Below are 24,214 nucleotides of genomic sequence, written 5' to 3' on the forward strand. Positions count from 1 at the left end.
GGGAAATCGCCAAAATAAGTCGGAAAACCTAAAAAAAGTGACTGCGAGTTAGCTCGAGCAGTGTTAAACCCTTGTGTACTCACGGTCGGTCGGGGCACCTGCTGCTGGACGTCGTGGGCAGCCGCGTTACCAGGAGACGCATTGGCAGAGTTGACGGCTGCGAGGGAAATTGTTGTTGGTTCCAGTACAATTGATCACAACTACTGGTAAACAATAGCAATTGCACTCCCACGATCAGCTGACGACGAGGGCTGCACTACCATCAGCTGGTCAGCCAGACTGGGCGCTCTGGCGTTGCCAGTCGGCCAAACAGAAGCACAGCGCAAAGCTTAAAAAGCACAGCGCAAAGCTCAAAAAGCGCAAAAATATCTGCATACTTTCAGGAGCTGCTAATTATTATACGCAATAAGCTCCGCTGAAAGAGTGCAGCTGCAGTGGCGCAGTGCATAGAGGCGCGGACTATTCAGCGATCCACGGTTCGAATCCACCAAGATCGGAAAAAGTCAGTCCAACACTTAATTTATTAAGTGGTCTGGCCGAAAAAGAGTGGGTCGGCGATGCAGCGCACACCACCACCACCACCAGCAGCAGCTAACAGGCCTAAGTTCCCGTGTGGCAGCAGCATAGCAGAACCTGCATGCCATAACCAAACGGGTGACAACAGGAGCAGGAGCGAGGAACCAGCAAGCTCGTCGGCGGTCGCTGTGTTGCCGGATCCCGATATGGCGGCCACACGTACTGTGCCTGATGCTGTCCCATCCAGTGAGAAGAGGTCGCTTAAAGACTTGTTGGAGCGCTTGGGTACGGAGCTGGACGGCCTTTCCGAGCAGTTTGCCTCGCAGAGGCACATCAACGAAAAGATGAGGAGCAAGTTGGCAAGAATGCAGAAATTGCATCGAGCCGCAACAGAGCTGTGTAAAGAGGCAAGCGTCACAGTCACCACAGACACAGCCACTGAAGGAGCATTGGATAAAGCGGCCCCAAGAGCAGTCGTGTCAGCGGCAATCGGCATCAAGCCGTCGGCAACGCCCAAGAGGCAGAGGGATACCGAGGCGGAGCCGAGGAAGACTCCACCCAAGCGAAATAAAACAGTAACTCACGCCGAGTGGACTACTGTGGAGTCGAAAAGCACGGGGAGGAAGAGGACCACTACCAAGCCACGCCCTGACGCACTGGTGGTCAGTGCAAAAGGAGAGATGAGCTATAGTGCCGTGCTCTCTATGGTTACCAGACGGCAGGATGGGAAGCTGCAAAATGTCGCTGATAGCGTGATCACAGCGTGAAGAACTGCCAAGGGAGATCTTCTGTTGGAGCTCGGCGGCTCTGGGCTGGACAGTACTTCCAAACTGAAGGACGCAATCGAGAACGTGCTAGGGGATTGCGCAGAGGTGCGCAGCATTACCCAGCGAACCACAATTGCTATTCGTGACTTGGACGAACTCACGCGACAGGAGGAAGTGTTGGCAGCAGTGCATGCGCAAGCGGGCGTCCCTATCGACGTGTGCCAGCTGAAGAGCCTGAGAGCGGCATACGCAGGCACGCAGGTAGCAATTCTTCAGGTGCCACCACTATGGGCTCCAAAATCCTTGAGTTGGGCAAACTCAAGGTTGGGTGGTCTCGCTGCAGAATTGTGGAGCAAGAGCAGAGGACGAGGTGCTTCAAATGCCTTGAGATCGGGCACATAGCCAGCAGATGCAAAAATCTCATTGACAGGAGTCTAAGATGTGGAGTACCTGGTCACAAAGTGGCATCGTGCACCAACGCAGCGAATTGCTACATTTGCAGCACAAATGGAAGCAAACAGCTAAACCACCAGGCTGGTAGTCGCAATTGCCCATTGGCAGCAAAGAGCGCAACGAAAGCACACTCATGCAAGTAGTCCAGCTCAACCTAAATCACTGTGCAGCTGCGCATGACCTTCTTCAGCAAGCAGTGCGAGATGATAGCGCTGACGTAGCTATCCTTAGTGAACCGTACAGAGCGGTAACAGGCTCAGTCTGGGCAGCGGATACTACGGGCAAGGCAGCAATCTGGGTGTGCGGCAAATCACCGTTGCAGTTCGGACACGAGCATGCTGCACGTGGATTTGTGCGAGCAAAAATTGGCGGTACATGGGTCTACAGCGTGTATCTGGCCCCCAGTCTGTCTCTGGAGGAGTACGGAGGAGAGGCTCGATTGTGACGGAAACGTTCCAAATGCTGAATCTAATCCTTTTGAACGAGGGTACGCAGCACACTTTTTGTAGAGCTGGCGTGGGGTCCATAGTCGACCTGACTTATGTGTGCAGCGCGTTGTCGCCTTCGGCACGTTGGCGCTTGAGCAACGCCTACACAGCTAGCGACCACCGTGCCATTCTGTGCGAAGTTGGCGGGCGGCGCCCCAGCAATACAGGTGACCCATCAAGATGGGTTAACTTCAACGCGGATAAGATGGATGTGCTGCGCTTCAGCGCTCGCATCCAGTGTATGGAAGCGGCAGGAAGCGCCGAGCAGATGGCTACGATAGCATTGCATGCGCTAGCGCAAGCATGCAAAGACACGATGCCCCCCAGAAGATCTTCCACCCACCACCATCTGCCAGTGTACTGGTGGAATGAGGATATCGCCACCGCCAGGCGGGAATGCAACCGCGTGAGAAGATGCTACCAGCGATCGCGAGGCAGACCGTCCTACACATCGTGGCAGCGCGAGTACAAAGAGAGGCGGAAAGCTCTGAAACATGCCATCAAGGCGAGCAAACGCAAATGCTTCATCGAGCTTTGAGAGACTTTGGAGAGCGACCCATGGGGGAAGGCGTATCAACTGGTCACTAAAAAGATCTCGGCACACAAAGCGTCTATGCCACCGGATGATGTGATGCACTGCATTGTTCGTGAGCTGTTTCCGACTACAGCTGGTGAGACGGTGCGAAATCTTGATGTCGCCACATCCAACAACAGTGCGGCAATTGAGTTGGTTACCAGTGCCGAGATAAATACTATCGCTGGAAGCATGAAGCTGGGAAAGGCGCCTGGGCCGGATGGCATTCCACTGAGAGCTCTTCGGCTCGCCTGTGCTCTGAGGCCGGAAATCTTCGTTGATATGTTCAACAGGTGTCTACATGAGGCTGTCTTTCCAAATATCTGGAAATCGCAGAGACTGGTTCTGCTCCCTAAACCAGGCAAGAATCCGGGCGAACCTGCTGCACATCGGCCAATCTGCCTCATCGACAATGCGGGAAAAATGTTGGAGAAAATAATATGCACCCGGCTGGAGCGCGCTATTGCCGCAGGAGGCGACCTATCGCCAAATCAATTTGGCTTTCGCAAGGCCAGATCGACAGTCGACGCAGCGACTAGAGTTGTGGAGATCGCCTCACACGCCATAGCGGGCAGCAGATGGAAAGGAGGAGCCAAGGAGTACTGCTTGATGGTCACGCTGGACATCAAGAATGCCTTTAACTCGGCTCGTTGGGACTGCATTCTCAAGGCTCTGGCAGTGTTCCAAGTGCCGAGTTATCTTCTGGAAATCGTGCGTAGCTACCTATCCGGCAGGCGGCTATTGTACGAGACAAGCGCTGGTACAGAGGAGTACGTCGTGACGGCAGGTGTTCCACAAGGGTCGGTCTTGGGCCCTCTTCTGTGGAATGCCATGTATGATGGCATCCTGAGACTAACCCTCCCACCGGGCACGCACATGGTTGGCTTCGCAGACGACATCGCTGTCCTTGTCGTGAGGAAGGAGCTGATGCAGGCCGAGAGTGTGTGCAACCAAGCAATTGCGACCATCCAGCAGTGGCTTGTCTCAGTTGGGCTGGCACTTGCGCCGCATAAAACGGAAGCCGTGCTGATAAGCAGCAGAAAACGTGTGGAAGTAGCGAAAATTTCGGTTGGTTGCACAACTATTTCGTCCAAAAGAGCGATTAAGTATCTGGGAGTATGGATCGATACAAGGCTCAGCTTTCGAGAGCACCTGGAAGCGACGAGCAATAAAGCTGCAGGCATGAACCGGCTACTTTCGAGGCTCATGGCGAATATTGGAGGCCCAAAACAATTGCGACGATCGCTGATCGCGGGTGCCATGCGATCCATCGCACTGTTCGCGGCACCAGTATGGGTTCGAGCACTGGACACCAGGAGTTACTGCCAAGGGCTGGAGGCAGCGTTCAGGAAGAGTGCCATCCGCATCATTAGCGGATTCCGCACAATCTCTGAGGACGCTGCGTTCGTCATCGCTGGTGTACCTCCGTTTGTGGAAATGGCCAGAGAGCGAGCTGCTACCTATCGGCAGCTGCGATCCCGGTACCACAGCAACGCCGAAACACGAACCGTTCGGACGGCAGGACGGCAAGAATGCCTAGAGAGGTGGCAGCGACGTTGGGATAGGTCTCCAAAAGGCCGCTGGACGCATCGGCTTATCCCGAACATCGGGGAATGGACCGGCAGGAAGCACGGCCAAGTCAACTTCCACTTGACTCAGGTGCTAAGCGGCCATGGATGCTTCAGAAGCTATCTGCACCGCTTTGGTCATGAAGCTTCTGGCAACTGCTATGAGTGTGGAACACTGGAGGATGCTGAGCATACTATCTTCGCCTGCAAGCTATATGGAGCACTCCGCAACGACTTGGAAAGGGCACTTGGCGTTTCGATTGCGGTGGGAAACTTGGTCCCGCTTATGCTGCAATCAGTGGACAACTGGGTTGTGATATGCGAGTTTGTGTCAACTGTGATGCAGACCCAACGAAGCATGGAGAGAGCCAGGAGAGAGTCGATGGAATAGGTGGCGCTGTGTCTCTTGTGACGCATTGCTTCACGGCCGTACCACAGGAGATCGCACTGCCCTATACCCATCATAATTTATTTATATAGTATATCTCGTTAGCATATTAACACTAGTAATAGTAGAGCAAAGTCGAAATAAAAAAAAAACACACACACACACACATCACCGTGTTGTGGCGGTTACGAGAATACCACCTCAGTCAACCACTGCTTGTCGTAAAAGGCGACTAAAGTGGTATCAAGGCCGAGCCCAGTACAGCCTTGATTAGGATACTGGAAACACCACCTCTGACATGATGAGTTGAGCTGACAGTCACAGTATTCTAGTATCTGAGTAGACAGAGTGATATCTTGTCGAAACGACTACTAGGCTAATGCTCTGACTGCCCCCGTCCCGTTAAAATCGTGGCTGACCTCTAAGCACGCTCAATGGTTCGTCCCCATTCAGTTGGGCGTACAGGCTCAGTTGAGACTACTCCTGACCTACGTGGATCTGGCTCTGAACATACGACCCCATGAAGGCGTATGTCAACCCTCGCATGGCCTCCCTGATACATAGTCAACCATGAGATCATTAGACACGACTGCACTACGAACATTGATAACGACCTAGAGTTGGGACCCAATCACAACGATGTTTACAACAAGAGAAGGAAGGAAGGGAGGAGAGGAGAGACTTGCATGAGTCTGCGGATCGACAGCGATCGGAAGGAGCGGCGAAGGTTGACCCGTTCGCAAGGAAGTCAAGGGTTTCCCACTCGCCGATAAGAGTGCCAGTAATTGCTGCGGTATCTGGGCCATCTGAACGAGCGTCCGAATCGGCTACAGTTATGGAAACACAGCAGGGCGAACAACGACCCCCGCCAATGCAACTTAATCTTAAAGTTGCGCAAACGCAGAGGTCAAAATCAGTCCCACCATCGGACAACGCTACGAAGGAGGGCTCGTCGACGCTACGACCGGACCCGGCGAAATTTACGCTACTCGGGGATAAAATTGGACTCGTTAACGAGATGCTCGAAGGTCGGAGATCTATTCATCAACCGATGAGGAATCTGATCGAGGAGATTACAAACCTGTATAAGGAGATTAAGGAGAATAGCCTCGGCACCCCCTCACCTATGCAGAAAGGCGAGTCACCTAGTGACAAACCATCCCGGAAGAGCAACGTTGGAAAGGAGTCGACTAAGAGCCCCGGAGGCGGAAAGGTAACAGCCCCCGCTGACACAGCGGCAACAATGGAGTCCCACGCAAGGGAACCAATGATCCGGACTGGTAAACCTAGGAAGGAAAACAAGGCAAGGGAAGGTAGAAGCACAGGCGGCGATAAGCAGCAGCGCGAGAGTTGGACGAAGGTGGAGCCGAAGAAGAAGCGAGTTAGGCAGTCAAAGCCGGACGCGATTGTCATCCAAGGAGCGTCGGGAGTGAGCTACGCGGATATCTTGCGATCGGTGAAGACAGAACCTCGACTCAAGGATCTAGCTCAACTTGTGAAGGGAATTAGGAAGACCGCGAAAGGCGAACTACTCTTCGAACTGGTGCGCGCTTCCGATCCTAACACGAAGGTCTTGCAAGAGGCTGTGAGCACACTCTTAGGTGACAAGGCGGAAGTCCGGATGCTGTCGGAAACCGTGTCGTTAGAGGTCAAAGACATCGACGAGCTGACGACAGAAGCAGAAATCCTGAAGGCTCTGGTCACCCAGTTTGGAGGTACGGACATCAGCCGATCCTCATTACAATCGCTTCGGCCGGCGTACGGAGGCACCCAAACAGCCACACTGAGGGTATCTGGCGGCTTGGCGGGGAAGTTACTATCTGCAGGCAAAATCCGTATAGGCTGGGTCATCTGTCGCATTAGACAGAAGGTACAGCCTATTCGATGCTTCAGATGCATGGAGTTCGGCCATGTAGCAGGTAGATGCACATCCGGATTGCAAGGACCACTGCTTTAACTGTGGAGGAAGAGGGCACCAGGCTAGGAACTGCAAGGAGGATAAAGCCTGCATGCTGTGCACAAGAAAAGGAGAAAAGGACTGCAAGCACGCAACAAATAGCCCGCTTTGTCCGTTTTTTAAGAAGGCTGTCGCCCGGTCACATAAATGATGCGCATATATCAATTAAATTTGAATCACTGCGCAGCGGCACAGGACCTGCTAGAACAGACTCTTAGGGAAAGGAAAATCGATGTTGCCATTCTATGCGAACCCTACAGACAGAAATCCCCCAATACGTGGGTCGGGGACAGATGTGGTAAGGCAGCGGTGTGAAGTTGCGGGGGAAACCCGGCGATGATGTCAGAAGTGAAAAGCGGTAGCTTTTTTGTTCGAGCCAGGATAGGCCCGATTTACTTCTATAGTTGCTATCTGCCTCCATCCATGGATCTACAAAGCTTTAGGGCGGCTACGGATGAACTTGCGGATGACGCGAGGTCAAAGACGCCATGCCTTATTGCAGGGGACTTTAACGCTTGGGCCACGGAGTGGGGGAGCGCGAGGACCAACGACAAAGGTCAAGCTCTGCTGGAGGCGCTGGCAACCCTGGATGTAGTGCTGCTAAACTCTGGCAACCAGTACACGTTCAGTAGGGGTAGTATGGGATCCACCATCGATGTTACTTTCGTAAGTGGTAGCCTTTCACGCAGAGCATCCTGGAAGGTATGCGGGGATTACACGCATAGCGACCACTCTGCGATTATTACGGAGATTGGTGGAAACCTGCTACGGAGAAACACCCCCAGGAGACTCTCATATAATACGAGGTCCTTCGATAGTGAGGTCTTCAATTATATGATCAGAGGAGCAGAGCTCGATGGCACGGCGGAGGTTATGGCCAGCAAGGTAATGGCAAGGATAGCGAGTGCTTGCGATGCCTCAATGTCCAGGAGAGTGCAGGGAGGAAGTCGTCTTCCGCAAGTCCACTGGTGGAACGACGAGATAGCGGGCGCAAGGAGAGAGTGCCTCCGAGCCAGGCGGAACTATCAGCGTGCTGCACCTGGCTCCGCATACGAGTACCTGAGAGAAGTACACAACACAAAGAGACGGATTCTGGCGAACCTTATCAAGGAAAGCAAGAGGGCGTCCTTCCAGCATCTGGTGAACGAGGCGGACAATGACCCGTGGGGTATGGCCTACAAGCTGACGATGAAGAGGCTGAAAGCGTTTAGGACTCCCAGTCCATCCTGCCCAACCCTCCTTGGCAGGATTGTGCGCGAACTATTCCCACTGCAGAGTAGAGTAGGAAGGCCAAATACGCTACTGCAAGGACACCGTATCAGCTTCCCCGCAGTTACTCGGGAAGAGCTCCGGGATGTCGCCAGAGGCATCAAGGTGAACAAGTCGCCCGGCCCCGATGGTATCCCTGGTCTGGCCATCAAAGCCGCCCTGGAGAATTACCCGGAGGACCTGATGAGGCTGTACAATAGGTGCCTAGAGGAAGGAGTGTTCCCTGCCCGATGGAAAAAGCAGTCGCTCGTGCTAATCCCGAAAGGGGAAACCTCCGGAGGAGCCTTCTTCGTACCGACCGATCTGCTTACTAGACACGGCGGGCAAAGCGCTAGAAACGATAGTACGGGAGCGCCTGGAGGTCGCTATAAACCGTGCAGGGGGCTTATCACCATGGCAGTTTGGGTTCCGGAAGGGTCGCTCTACGATTCAGGCTATCAGCCAAATTAAGGACAAGGCGGAGAAGGCAATCGCAGGGGAGCGTTGGCTCTGGGGCAGTAAGGAGTACTGCCTCATCACCGCACTGGATATAAGAAATGCCTTTAATTCTGCCAGCTGGCATAGGATCCTGCACGCGTTGCAGCACTTCAATATCCCGAACTATCTCACCCGGATAATTGCAAGTTACCTTAGCGACAGGAAGCTCTGGTACACGACCAGTACAGGCACTGAAAACTACGAGGTCACTGGAGGCGTTCCTCAGGGATCAGTGCTCGGCCCCACCTTGTGGAATGCTATGTACGACGGAGTCCTCCGCCTAAGGATGCCGGATGGTGTGAATATTGTCGGATTTGCGGACGACATAGCGATCGTGACGGTCGCGAAGCACCTGACGGACATAGAGGCAAAAACGAATACTGCAGTCAAAGCAGTACGGGATTGGCTGGAAGAAGTAGGGCTCCGACTGGCGGAGCATAAAACCGAGGCCGTGTTAGTTACTTCAAGGAAAAAGGTGGAGTTTGTTAACATCGTAGTTGGGGATACAACGATACGCTCGCAGGCCACTATGACCTATCTCGGAGTCAAGGTGGACAACAGACTCAACTTTCGAGCACACCTCATGTACGCGGCGAGTAAGGCAGCAACCGCATCCACGGCCTTAGCCCGAATAATGCCGAACACAGGTGGCCCTAGGCAGAAAAGAAGGTTACTGCTCACGAACGTGGTCAGGTCCATCAGCCTTTACGCAGCCCCGATCTGGCTAAAGGGAACGGAGAGCGGCACCTTCCTGAGGCAAATGAACTCGGTGCACCGGATCTGCGCGCTCAGAATGTGCTGCGCATTCCGGACGGTATCGGGAGAAGCTGCAATGGTCCTTGCGGGAACAGCGCCATTCGGTCTACAGGCAGCAGAGCGCGCGAAGGCCAGGGATAGAGCCAGCATCATCCAGGAGTGGCAGGCAAGGTGGAACAGCGGCACGAAAGGTCGGTGGACACATCGCCTGATACCGGACGTTTCAAGGTGGTTAGACAGAGGTCACGGAGAGATGAACTTTACCTAACACAATTACTAAGTGGTCACGGGTGTTTCAGAGGATACCTGCACCGTTTCGGCCATGCATCAGACCCTTACTGCGCCCACTGCGAGCCGCAGGTTGTGGAGGATGCAGAGCACGTCTTTCTGCACTGCGGACGCTTCGCAGGTGCTAGAGAAGAACTAGAAGCCCGCCTTGAGGGGCGTGTCGAGACGGAGTCCGTAGTCGAGCATATGATAAGCTCGAGGGAGAAATGGGTGGCGGTGAACACGATGGCAGTGGCAGTAATGAAGCAGCTAAGAAGAGAAGAGAGAGCACGAATCCCAGCCAACTCAGAAGAGGGCCGATAAAGGCCGAACCCTCCCCCTGAAGTAGTACCTCACGGCAGTTCCGGGGGGAGTGCGTTGAATGCGGGAGAAACAGACGTTGCAGGACCACTTGAACGTACTGCGGTGCGTCAACGTCCATGTTAAAACACACACACACACACACACACACACACACACACACACACACACACACGCACACACACACACACACACACGCACGCACACACACAACCAGCGGGGTTAAAACTCACCGACTGGTTTTTAAAAATCCAGTAAGCGTCTGCTACCCAGAGTTGGGCGGCATACTGGTTAGCGTCTGTCCCATATTGGGCGGCTATACTAGCGTAGCAACAGCATCTCACTAATGTGGGTGTGCCCCTGGCAGAAGGGCTAAAATGCAAGGATGGGAGAAACTTAACTACATGGAAGTCGTTAAAAGTGTTGAAATTACGGTGCAGGGAGTAGGAAACCCAGTGCCGGCGGTTGTGAGGGGTGAGCAAGCGGGCCCCCCGCCGTCGATATCCAGCGACCGCAGTGCTGAAGAGGTGGCAAACTTGGCCTCCCCAGCATCTAAAGATACAAGCAACGTGGCCATCGATCGTATCAGCGTGCCGTCTCTAAAGATAGGAGCGAAGTCGCCCCCCGGTTCGCCTTTGCGCCCCCTGGATCTTTCTACGGCATGCTAAGATGAGGACCTTGGCAGTGTACTAGCCAAAATGCAGAGTAGGATCATCCTACTGATGACGGCTTTCGAGACACAAAGACACGTCACGAAAGGATCGAAGGACGCAATAGCAGAGCTCGTCGCACTTAATAAAAGAGCACTAGCGCTGCAGGAGTGCAAGGCGAAAGACGCCGCTCCCAAGAGTACTGGTACCCAAACGGAGGGGCACCAGAAGCGAAAACCAACTGCCAATATCAAGGAAGCCCCAAGGACCAAGGTAATTCCAAGGACCAAGGGAATCCTTATCGAAAGCAGTGGGCAGGAGGCCGTTGGGAAGATGGGGGAAAAGACTCCTAGGGCAGCAAAATATGCAGAGGTGCTGAAGAAGCCAAGAAGCCAAGAAGCCCCGGATAACTCAACCCATAGCGTCAAGGAGTGGGTAAAAGTAAGGCCTAAACGATTGCGTAAGAAACCGGAGGCACTTATACTAAAAAAGACAGGAGAGATGACGTACGTGGACATCCTTCGAAAAATGAAGGAGGATCCGAACCTGAAAGAGGTGGGTAAGCTCGTCCGCAAAATCAGGAGGACTCAAAAAGGAGAATTAATATTAGAAATGGAGGGAAAAAACACTGGAGACCGGAACATCAAAGAAGCGATCGAGAACTCCCTCAGCAATATTGCCACCGTGCGCTCAGGATCACAAAGAACGGCCCTGAAGTGCACTGGAATGGACGAGGCAACGAATGCTGAAGATCTTGCTCAAAGCATGATGACCCAATTTAGGGGAATCGGGAGACCGGATGTGCAAAGCCTTCGAATGATGAGAGATGGAACACAAATAGCAATCGTTATGCTAGATGTCAATGATGCTATCATGGTGCTCAAAAAAGGGACACTAACGGTGGGATGGTCACGGTGCCGTATTACTCAGGATGTACAACCGAAGAGATGTTACAGATGCCTAGGGTACGGGCACCAAGCCAGCAACTGTCAGAATGCTGACCGATCAGACTGCTGTCTACGATGTGGAGGCAGAGGACACAAAGCGAAAGGATGCGTAGAGAAGCCTTCCTGCTTAATATGTAAGGAGGATATGGACAGAAACCACGCTACGGGCAGTTCTGGATGTCCAACTTATAGGAAGGCCAAACAACAAGCAGGAGCTAGCAAACAGCACCATGCAGGAATACATTAATGTTGCCCAGCTTAATGTTAACCACTGTGGGGCTGCCCAGAGCCTCTTACAACAGACGGCAGTGGAACGGAAAATTGACTTGTTCCTACATCCCAAGTGGAGGGAACGCTGACGTAGATACAATATTCGACGAGACAGGCAAGTCGGCAATAAAGTGCTGCGCGGGATTCCAAGTGCAAGAAAGACAAAATCCCCCCCTAAGCGGTTTTGCCTATGGCAAAGTTAAAGGAGTACACTTCTACAGCTGCTATGCCCCTCCTAGTGACAGCCTGCAACAATTTGAAGGGATGTTAGAGGCGCTGATGGAACCCGCAAGAGGCCGTGGCCCTGTCGTAATAGCGGGTGACTTCAATGCCTGGGCGTTAGAGTGGGGTAGCAGAGCTTCAAATCGTAGAGGTAGAGCACTAGTGAACGCGAGGTACATGCTAGACCTGGTTCTGTTGAACGACGGACTCAGGCCGACTTTTGACAACGACAGAGGCTCATCATATATCGACGTTACCTTTGTTAGCAGATCTATAGCAGCGAATGCCAATTGGAAGGTCCTGGACGACGTTACGCTGAGTGACCATGCGTTAATTACCTTTAAGATACAATTAACGAGTGGGACGAATAGACTGCTGAGGAGGCAAATGGGTCGTGCTTGGGACACGAAAAGAATTGACAATGCAATGCTAAAATACATTATTGACGAGCTGGAGAATCCAGTAGGTCAAGCGGAGACTATGGTGGCGAATCTGAACTTGCTACTGGAAAAAACATGCGATGCAACAATGCCGCGAAGAAAAACCAGCCGCAAGAATAAGCCCCCGGTATACTGGTGGTGTGACACACTGGGGAATATGAGGGCAGAATGCCACTCAGCGAGAAGGGCGCAGCGGGCGAGAGGACGCGACAACCATCCACAGCTGATCGAACAGTACAAACTAGTCCGAGCTGCACTACAAAAAGAAATAGCAAAAGCTAAGGCAGGAGCGTTTAAGGAGCTACTCACGAGCCTAGACGAGGACCCATGGGGAATGGCGTACAAGATAGTCTATAAAAGGATCAAAGTAACAGGAGGGAAAGGACAATTAGAGCCAGAAATTATGGCCAGAATTGTCGAGGAGCTATTCCCGAAGCAGACCACCCTCTGGCAACCAGCACAGATAACGACTGGTGAGCAGTTCCCGAGGATAACACCGGAGGAAGTAGTCTCGGCCGCTAAGAGGATCAAGCCCTCCAGGGCCCCTGGGCTGGACGGAATACCAGGAGGGGTGATTAAAGCCATAGCTGAAGCCAAGCCCGAGATCTTTTGCAATACATTCCAACAATGCATTGCTGAGGGAATGTTCGCTACACGCTGGAAGAACCAAAGACTGGTCCTCATCCCGAAAGGGAGAGGAGCCTCGACCAATACTGCTGGCGGATATCGCCCACTGTGCTTACTGGACATAGTGGGGAAGCTTTTTGAACGTATCCTGTACTGCCGCTTGGAAACGTACACAGAGGGACCACGTGGGCTGGCGCATCAGCAATACGGCTTCCGGAGAGGGAGGAGTACCCTCGATGCACTGGAGGAGGTCCGTGAGATAGCCTCAAAGGCGTTAGCGGGGGAAAGATGGCTGGGAGGGGCCAAAAAATACTGCGCTATAATTACTCTTGACGTTAAAAATGCCTTCAATACAGCAACATGGGCCAGCATACTCAGTGGCATGACTAAGATCGGTATCCCTGAGTATCTAAAGGCGGTGATCGGTAGTTATTTTAGAGACCGGGTACTTTGGTACGATACGGAAGACGGTCCCAAAAGCTACGAAGTTACAGCAGGCGTTCCTCAAGGGTCGGTCCTTGGCCCGATCCTGTGGAACATAATGTACAATGGGATAATTAAAATAACTAAACCAAGAGATACAGAGCTACATTGCTTCGCAGACGACGTGGCAATCACTGCAGTTGCAAAAACGCTCCCAGAATTGCAAACAAGCTGTAATGACACCATAAGGGCAGCTACAGGATGGCTTAAGAGCGTAGGCCTCAAAATTGCAGCACAAAAGACGGAGGTGGTACTGCTAAGCAGTAGGAAAGCGGTGGAGAAGCTGCAGATAACAGTAGACGGTGTCCACTTGGAGTCGGCAAACTCATTAAAATACCTGGGAGTCCTAATCGACCATAGGCTTAGCTTTAGCGAGCATATGAAATATGCCAGCAGGAAAGCGGCTATGGCAACAACGGTTCTGGCTAGGCTAATGCCGAATACGGGTGGTCCCAAGATGCCGGCGAGGAGACTACTGGTATCAGTAGCGAAGGCGACACTGCTATACGCAGCTCCAATCTGGAAGAGCGTAACAGAGAGAACATCCTATCTCAAAGAGGCACGAGCAGTATACCGGACAATGGCCCTAAGACTCATCAGAGGGTTCAGGACCATATCCGAAGATGCGGCACTTGTACTCGCTTGCATTCCGCCCATCGATTTGGAGATCAAGGCTCTGGCAGCAATGCGCGAAGGGGTCAGTAAAACTAGCGCCAATGAACGATTGTTGGTGGACTGGCAGACCAGATGGCATGAGTCACAAAAGGGACGCTGGACACAATATCTAATCCCGGACGTCGCAGCCTGGATTAGATGTAACCATAAGGAGCTGGACTACCACCTAGTACAGTTTCTTACGAACCACGGCTGCTTCCATGGATATCTAGCGAGGTTCAAACACGTCGATACCCCTCAATGCGTGTACTGCGAGGACGAGGAAGAGACTGCAGAACACGTACTCTGCAAGTGCCACAGATTCTCAGGCGAGCGAGAGGAACTGAATAGAATGACAGGCTCCCAAATGAGACCGAGGGAACTGATCAAGACTATGATGGCGGATACAAACTCCTGGAAGGCGGGCCATGGCATTATCATTAAGATAATGAGACGAGTCCGTGCCGACGAGATGACAAACCGAGAAGGCAGACAATAAAAATGCGCCTGGTGCCCGTGAGGTCGGCGGGAAAGAATACCACTCCAGCCCAGTCTGCTTGTCGTAAAAGGCGACTTAAGACAACCGAGGAACCGCAAACAGCGTTGCAATAGAAGGAGTGCATAGGAGCACTTATCCTGCTCACCGAAGTACTACCATTATTGACACGTCCCGGTGAGCCAACACAAAGGACAGAGGAGCAGGCGGAGGTTTTTAGTGCGTAAGAATCGCACATACCCTTCTACTGGAGTAGAAGGGATCTTTCAGAAGATTTTCCTACCGTGGTGCATACCAAAAAAAAAAAAAACACACACACACACACACACGCGCGCGCACACACACACACACGCGACTGCGAGTTAGCTCGAGCAGTGTTCAACCCTTGTATACTCACGGTCGGTCGGGGCACCTGCTGCTGGACGTCGTAGGCAGCCGCGTTGCCAGGAGACGCATTGGCGGAGTTGACGGCTGCGAGGGAAATTGTTGTTGGTTCCAGTACAATTGGCCACAACTACTGGTAAACAATAGAAACTGCACTCCCACGATCAGCTGACGACGAGGGCTGCACTACCATCAGCTGCTCAGCCAGACTGGGCGCTCTGGCGTTGCCAGTCGGCCAACCAGAAGCTCAGCGCAAAGCTTAAAAAAGCACAGCGCAAAGCTCAAAAAGTGCAAAAATTATCTGCATACTTTTAGGAGCAGCTAATTAGTATACGCATTAAGCTCCGCTGAAAGAGTGTAGCTGCAGTGGCGCAGTGCATAGAGGCGCGGACTATTCAGCGATCCACGGTTCGAATCCACCAAGATCGGAAAAAGTCCAACACTTAATTTATTAAGTGGCCTGGCCGAAAAAGAGTGGGTCGGCGATGCAGCGCACACCACCACCACCACCACCAGCAGCAGTTAACAGGCCCAAGTTCCCGTGTGGCAGCAGCATAGAAGAAAATGCATGCCATAACCAAACGGGCGACAACAGGAGCAGGAGCGAGGAACCAGCAAGAAGCTCGTCGGCGGTCACTGGGTCTGATCCCGACATGGTGGTGGTCTCACGCATCGTGCCTGTTGCTGGCCCAGCCAACGAGAAGCGGCGGTCAGTCAAAGACCTCTGGAGCTGGAGCGGATGGATGGATTAACGAAAAATGAGGAGCAAGCTCATGAGGCTGATTAAGCTGCAACGAGCGGCAGCGGAGCAACTATGCCACGAGCCAGCGGAAGATCCCGCCAACGCAGAAGTAGTACCAGCTCAGGCAGCTCCAAGCGTAGTTAAGTTGGCGACAACCGGAAGTAAGGCAGCGGCCACAACACCCAAAAGACCGCGAGACATAGAGAGCGGGTCGAGGAAAACTCCTCCTCCAAAGCGCAACAAAAATGTTCTCAACCAGGTGCAAGGCGGCGGCGAGTGGATAACCGTAGAGCCGAGGAGGAGCAACAGCAGCAACATCACCACCACCGGTGCTAAGAAGAAGGCCAACAAAATACGCCCGGACGCGCTGGTAGTGAGCGCGAAAGGCGAGATGAGCTACAGCGATGTGCTCTCTCTAGTCACGAGACGGCAGGACGGCAGACTCAAAGACGTATCAGACAGAGTAACAACTGCGCGCAGAACTGCCAAGGGCGATCTGCTGCTAGAACTTGGAGGAACAGGTCTGGACAACACAGACAAACTACGGGAGGAGATCGAGAAAGTGTTGGGAGACTGTGCAGAGGTGCGCACTCTGTCTCAACTCACGCAGCTGGTTGTCAGAGACCTGGACGAACTTGCAAGCAAAGAGGAGATTGTCAAAGCGATGGCGGAGCAAGTTGGCATGCCGGCAAATCTGTGCCAGGTAAAGAGCATAAGACCTGCTTACGCCAACACTCAGGCGGCGACGGTCCTGGTGCCTCCAATCTGGGCCAAAAAAATTGGACAGCTGGGCAAGCTGAAAATCGGCTGGACGCGATGCAGAGTAGCCGAGCAGGAGCCGAGGACTCGGTGTTTTAAATGCTTGGACTTTGGGCACATTGCGAGCAAGTGCCAAAGCGCGGTGGATAGAGCAAACAGCTGCTTCAAGTGTGGCGAGCAAAACCATAAAGCGGCGTCATGCAACAGACCAGCGAGATGCTTTCTTTGCGTAACCAAAGGCATCAGTGAGGTCAACCACGCAGCGGGTAGCAGACTCTGCCCTTCGGCAAATGGGCGAAGTATCATACACTCACTATGAAGATTATGCAGCTGAACCTGAACCATTGTGCAGCGGCTCAGGACCTCCTACTGGAGTCGGTCAGGGAGAATGAGGTGGATGTATGCGTTCTTAGCGAACCCTTCAGACCTGGTTTTGGAGCTGATTGGACGTGCGACCACACCGGCAAGGCGGCTATATGGGTTTGTGGCAGAAACCCACACCAGTTTGGCCACCAACAGGCTGAAGGCGGCTTCGTCAGGGCGCTAGTGGGCAGTGTTTGGGTGTACAGCGTATACTTAGCCCCCAGCTTGCCAATTTCGGACTTTGCTAACACACTGGACAGATTAGCTGCGGACGTGAGAGACCACTCACCAGCATTCGTCGCAGGCGACTTCAACGCTTGGGCAGTCGATTGGGGAAGCATGGTCACCAACCAAAGAGGGCGATTGGTGGTCGAAGCCTTTGCTTCACTGGACCTAACTCTTCTCAATCAAGGCTCGCAATGGACATTTAGCAGGGCCGGTACCGGCTCAATTGTTGACTTAACATTTTGCAGCAGTTCGCTCGCTCATTTAGCGGAGTGGGGAGTCAGTGACTCCTACACAGGGAGCGACCATATGGCCATTTTTTGCAAAATTGGAGCTCGGAGCCACAGGTGCATCTCTGCCGCATCTCGTTGGAGGAATTTTTCAGCCAGCAAGCTAAACGTCGAGCGTTTTGCAAGCTCGCTGAGAGAGCTGGAGGTTTCAGGCAGCGCAGAGCAGATGGTCGAAACTGTCATGGAAAGGCTAGAGTCGGCTTGCGTAGGCTCCATGCCGAGTCGTGTAAACCCCTCGCTACGCCACACGCCAGTTTACTGGTGGAACGAGACCATTGCCACTGCAAGACGTGTCTGCAACCACGCGAGGAGGCGCTATCAGAGAGCGCGGGGAAGACCCTCTTTCCTATATTGGCAAACACTCTTCAGAGAGAGTCGCAAATCTCTCAAAAATGCGATCAAGGAGAGTAAAAAAACGGTGTTTCCTGGCCCTGTGCGACACACTGGATGACGACCCATGGGGCAAGGCATATCAAATCGTCATACGAAGAATTGGGACACGAAAATCGCCACCACCTCCGGATGATCTATTGCGTGGGATTGTCACGGAGTTGTTTCCCAGCGTGGAGGAAGATAAGGCATGGCTGCCTGATACAGCATCCAACGACGGTTTGCCGCTGAAGTTGGTCACCAGCGAGGAGGTGCTAAAATGCGTTAGAAGCATGAAGCAAACTGGGGCTCCAGGTCCGGATGGCATTCCCGCAAGGGCACTAATGCTCGCCTGCTCCCTTCATCCAGAAGCTTTTTCATCAATGCTAAATAAGTGCCTGGAAGAAGCCGTAGTCCCGGATAGGTGGAAAATACAAAAGCTGGTCCTAATTCCGAAGCCCGGGAAACCGCCTGGTAATGCATCCTCGTTTAGGCCTATCTGCCTCATCGACGTGGCGGGGAAACTGCTGGAGAAGGTGATCTGCACTCGCTTGGAGGAAGCTATATTGGTGAACGGAAACCTTTCCCCCAACCAATATGGATTCCGGAAGGCCAGGTCGACAGTAGATGCAATCGAGAAGGTAGTTGGCATTGCTTCCAATGCAATTGCTGGCACTCGCTGGAAAGGGGGCCAGAAGAAGTACTGTCTGATGTGACATTGGACATCAGAAATGCCTTCAACTCGGCCCGCTGGAACTGCATCTTACGGGCGCTAGACGCATTCAAAGTCCCACGGCAGCTGTTAAAGATCATCAGGAGTTACTTCTCGTCAAGAGTACTCAAATATGACACCAGCGCTCGAACAGAAGAGTACACCGTGACTGGAGGCGTACCTCAGGGGTCTGTGCTTGGCCCGCTATTGTGGAACGCGATGTACGACGGAATCCTTCGACTGGACCTGCCGACAGGAGCAAGCCTAATTGGTTTCGCCGACGACATTGCGCTACTCGTGGTCGCTAAGGAGCTGAAGGTCGCCGAAACAAATTGCAACCGAGCTATCGATTGCATTGGGACTTGGCTGCTCTCCGTTGGACTGGAGTTGGCTCCCCATAAAACGGAAGCAGTGCTGATCAGTAGCAGGAAGAAGGTCGAATCGGCGGTAGTCAAGGTCGGAGCCGCCCATATTACCTCCAAGCGTACACTTAAATACCTGGGTGTGACGATCGACTCAAGGCTGAGTTTTCGGGAACACCTGCAGGAGGTTGGCCGCAAGGCTGCTGTCACCAACAGGGCGTTATCTCGCCTGATGCCCAACACCAGGGGCCCAAAACAGTGTCGTCGAGCATTAATTTCGAGCGTGACAAGGTCCATAGCCCTATATGCTGCTCCTATCTGGGCAGACGCCGTTATCAAAAGCTCGTACATCGGCGGCTTGGCGTCAACCTTCCGGCTGAGCGCCATCAGAGTCATAAGCGGTTTCAGGACCGTTTCCGACGAGGCTGCACATGTCATTGCCGGCATACCCCCCTTCGAGGAAATGGTCAGGGAGAGGGTAAGTGTCTTCCGGCAACTCCAGACTGGCTCCTTACCCAACGCCGAGAAAAGATCCATTAAACAAAGGGCACAGAGGGAATGCCTCGAAAGGTGGCAGACCCGGTGGAACGAGGCGTCCAAAGGGCGGTGGACTCACCGTCTTATCCCTCTCATTAAGGATTGGACGACAAGGAGTCACGGCCAGTTGAACTTTCATTTGACGCAGGTCATCAGTGGCCACGGCTGCTTCAGGAGCTACTTGTTCCGGTTCGGACACAACACAGCCGAAGAGTGCCCCGCCTGTTTCCCGACTGCGGTGGAGGACGCCGAGCACGTAATCTTCCAGTGCGGTAGATACGCAACCCTCAGACAAGAGCTGGCAGATGCAATTGGTGAGAGGTTAGCTGTGTCGACATTGGTCCCGCTGATGCTGGTATCGTCCACTAACTGGACACTGATCAGCCAATTTGTGGCTGCGGTCATGAACGAGCAAAGGAGGGCCGAGAAGGCAAGACAAAGAACGAGGGAGTAACTGGCGCCGACGCACTTGTGAAGCATTGCTTCGCGGCCGTCTCACAAGAGCCAGGCTCCGCTAACTCTGTTTTCTTCTTCCTTTTCTCTAGATATAATTTCCTATGACTCCACTCTGTAAACCTTTTCAAACCTATACTACGAATAAAAACACACACACACACCCACTCACACACACACACACACACACACACACACACACACACACACACACACACACACACACACACACACACACACACACACACACACACACACACACACACACACACACACACACACACACATACACACACACACACACACACACACACACACACACACACACACACACACACACACACACACACACACACACACACACACACACACGCACACACACAGAACACCACAGTTGAATTTTCCGCAAGCCGGTCGCGTTTTGGAGACGCTCCTTTCGATCGCTCGGGAAATCGCCAAATTAAGTCGGAAAACCTAAAAAAAGTGTCTACGAGTTAGCTCGAGCAGTGTTCAACCCTTGGGTACTCACGGTCGGTCGGGGCACCTGCTGCTGGACGTCGTAGGCAGCCGCGTCACCAAGAGACGCATTGGTAGAGTTGACGGCTGCGAGGGAAATTGTTGTTGGTTCCAGTGCAATTGACGACAACCACTGGTAAACAATAGCAATTGCACTCCTACGATCAGCTGACGACGAGGGCTGCACTACCATCAGCTGCTCAGCCAGACTGGGCGCTCTGGCGTTGCCAGTCGGTCAATCGGAAGCACAGCGCAAAGCTTAAAAGCACAGCGCAAAGCTCAACAAGTGCAAAAATAGCTGCATACTTTCAGGAGCGGCTAATTAATATTCGCATTAAGCTCCGCTGAAAGAGTGCAGCTGCAGTGGCGCAGTGCATAGAGGCGCGGACTATTCAGCGATCCACGGTTCGAATCCACCAAGATCGGAAAAAGTCCAACACTTAATTTATTAAGTGGCCTGGCCAAAAGAGTGGGTCGGCGATGCAGCGCACACCACCACCACCACCACCAGCAGCTAACAGGCCTAAGTTCCCGTGTGGCAGCAGCATAGATGAAAATGCATGCCATAATCAAACGGGCGACAATAGGAGCAGGAGCGAGGAATCAGCAAGCTCGTCGGCGGTCGCTGTGTTGCCGGATCCCGATATGGCGGCCACACGCACTGTGCCTGTTGCTGACCCAACCAGTGGGAAGAGGTCGCTTAAAGACTTGTTGGAGCGCTTGGGCACGGAGCTGGACGGCCTTTCCGAGCAGTTTGCTTCACAGAGGCACATCAATGAAAAGATGAGGAGCAAGCTGGCAAGAATGCAGAAACTGCATCGAGCCGCAACAGAGCTGTGTAAAGAGGCAAGCGTCACAGTCACCACAGACACAGCCACTGAAGGAGCATTGGATAAAGCGGCCCCAAGAGCAGTCGTGTCAGCGGCAACCGGCATCAAGCCGTCGGCAACGCCCAAGAGACAGAGGGATACCGAGGCGGAGCCGAGGAAAACTCCACCTAAGCGAAATAAAACAGCAGTAACTCACGCCGAGTGGACTACTGTGGAGGCGAAAAGCACGGGGAGGAAGAGGACCACTACCAAGCCACGCCCTGACGCACTGGTGGTCAGTGCAAAAGGAGAGATGAGCTATAGTGACGTGCTCTCAATGGTTACCAGACGGCAGGATGGGAAGCTGCAAAATGTCGCTGATAGCGTGATCACAGCGCGAAGAACTGCCAAGGGAGATCTTCTGTTGGAGCTCGGCGGCTCTGGGCTGGACAGTACTTCCAAACTGAAGGACGCAATCGAGAACGTGCTAGGGATTGCGCAGAGGTGCGCAGCATAACCCAGCGGACCACAATTGCTATTCGTGACTTGGACGAACTCACGCGACAGGAGGAAGTGTTGGCAGCAGTGCATGCGCAAGCGGGCGTTCCTATCGACGTGTGCCAGCTGAAGAGCCTGAGAGCGGCATACGCAGGCACGCAGGTAGCTATTCTTCAGGTGCCACCACTATGGGCTCCAAAAATCCTTGAGTTGGGCAAACTCAAGGTAGGGTGGTCTCGCTGCAGAATTGTGGAGCAAGAGCAGAGGACGAGGTGCTTCAAATGCCTTGAGATCGGGCACATAGCCAGCAGATGCAAAAATCTCATAGATAGGAGTAACTGCTGTCTAAGATGTGGAGTACCTGGTCACAAAGTGGCATCGTGCACCAACGCAGCGAATTGCTACATTTGCAGCGCAAACGGAAGCAAACAGCTAAACCACCAGGCTGGTAGTCGCAATTGCCCATTGGTAGCAAAGAGCGCAACGAAAGCACACTCATGCAAGTAGTCCAGCTCAACCTAAATCACTGTGCAGCTGCGCATGATCTTCTTCAGCAAGCAGTGCGAGACGATAGCGCTGATGTAGCTATCATAAGTGAACCGTACAGAGCGGTAACAGGCTCAGTCTGGGCAGCGGATACTACGGGCAAGGCAGCAATCTGGGTGTGCGGCAAATCACCGTTGCAGTTCGGACACGAGCATGCTGCACGTGGATTTGTGCGAGCAAAAATTGGCGGTACATGGGTCTACAGCGTGTATCTGGCCCCCAGTCTGTCTCTGGAGGAATACGGGCGCACTCTGGATGAACTCGCAGCAGATGCTATAGGCCGCTCCCCATTAATTGTCGGCGGCGACTTCAACGCATGGGCAATGGAATGGGGCAGTCCCTGCACAAATGCGAGAGGCTCGATTGTGACGGAGACGTTTCAAATGCTGGATCTCATCCTTTTGAACGAGGGCACGCAGCAGACTTTTTGCAGAGCTGGCGTGGGGTCCATAGTCGACCTGACTTACGTGTGCAGCGCGTTGTCGCCTTCGGCACGTTGGCGCTTGAGCGACGCCTACACAGCTAGCGACCACCGTGCCATTCTGTGCGAAGTTGGCGGGCGGCGCCCCAGCAATACAAGTGACCCATCAAGATGGGTTAGCTTCAACGCGGATAAGATGGATGTGCTGCGCTTCAGCGCTCGCATCCAGTGCATGGAAGCGGCAGGAAGCGCCGAGCAGATGGCTACGATAGCATTGCATGCGTTAGCGCAAGCATGCAAAGACACGATGCCCCCCAGAAGATCTTCCACCCATCACCATCTGCCAGTGTACTGGTGGAATGAGGAAATCGCCACCGCCAGGCGGGAATGCAACCGCGTGAGAAGATGCTACCAGCGATCGCGAGGCAGACCGTCCTACACATCGTGGCAGCGCGAATTCAAAGAGAGGCGGAAAGCTCTGAAACATGCCATCAAGGCGAGCAAACGCAAATGCTTCATCGAGCTTTGTGAGACTTTGGAGAGCGACCCATGGGGGAAGGCGTATCAACTGGTCACTAAAAAGATCTCGGCACACAAAGCGTCTATGCCACCGGATGATGTGATGCACTGCATTGTCCGTGACTTGTTTCCGACTACAGCTGGTGAGACGGTGCGAAATCGTGATGTCGCCACATCCAATAATAGTGCGGCAATTGAGTTAGTTACCAGTGCAGAGATAAGTACTATCGCTGGAAGCATGAAGCTGGGAAAGGCGCCTGGGCCGGATGGCATTCCACTGAGAGCTCTTCGGCTCGCCTGCGCTCTGAGGCCGGAAATCTTCGTTGACATGTTCAACAGGTGTCTACAGGAGGCTGTCTTTCCAAATATCTGGAAATCGCAGAGACTGGTTCTGCTCCTAAACCAGGCAAGAATCCGGGCGAACCTGCTGCATATCGGCCAATCTGCCTCATTGACAATGCGGGAAAAATGTTGGAGAAAATCATATGCACCCGGCTGGAGCGCGCTATTGCCGCAGGAGGTGACCTATCGCCAAATCAATTTGGTTTTCGCAAGGCCAGATCGACAGTCGACGCAGCGACTAGAGTTGTGGAGATCGCCTCACACGCCATAGCGGGCAGCAGATGGAAAGGTGGAGCCAAGGAGTACTGCTTAATGGTCACGCTGGACATCAAGAATGCCTTTAACTCGGCTCGTTGGGACTGCATTCTCAAGGCTCTGGCAGTGTTCCAAGTGCCGAGTTATCTTCTGGAAATCGTGCGTAGCTACCTATCCTGCAGGCGGCTATTGTACGAGACAAGCGCTGGTACAGAGGAGTACGTCGTGACGGCAGGTGTTCCACAAGGGTCGGTCTTGGGCCCTCTTCTGTGGAATGCCATGTATGATGGCATCCTGAGACTAACCCTCCCACCGGGCACGCACATGGTTGGCTTCGCAGACGACATCGCTGTCCTTGTCGTGAGGAAGGAGCTGTTGCAGGCCGAGAGTGTGTGCAACCAAGCAATTGCGACCATCCAGCAGTGGCTTGTCTCAGTTGGGCTGGCACTTGCGCCGCATAAAACGGAAGCCGTGCTGATAAGCAGCAGGAAACGTGTAGAAGTAGCGAAAATTTCGGTTGGT

General features: G+C 53.2%; 1 protein-coding gene across 1 annotated transcript; it reads left to right on the forward strand.

Annotated features, from left to right (window-relative positions):
- Positions 1-18,653: 18,653 nt before the first annotated feature.
- LOC133849741 (uncharacterized) lies at positions 18,654-19,787 on the forward strand. Its single transcript, XM_062285835.1, has 2 exons — positions 18,654-19,274; positions 19,482-19,787. The coding sequence occupies exons 1-2, from the start codon at positions 18,654-18,656 to the stop codon at positions 19,785-19,787; spliced, it is 927 nt and encodes a 308-aa protein (XP_062141819.1).
- Positions 19,788-24,214: the final 4,427 nt, after the last annotated feature.

The sequence above is a fragment of the Drosophila sulfurigaster genome, unplaced genomic scaffold, assembly GCF_023558435.1.
Source record: "Drosophila sulfurigaster albostrigata strain 15112-1811.04 unplaced genomic scaffold, ASM2355843v2 contig_289_pilon, whole genome shotgun sequence".
Taxonomy (NCBI): domain Eukaryota; kingdom Metazoa; phylum Arthropoda; class Insecta; order Diptera; family Drosophilidae; genus Drosophila; species Drosophila sulfurigaster.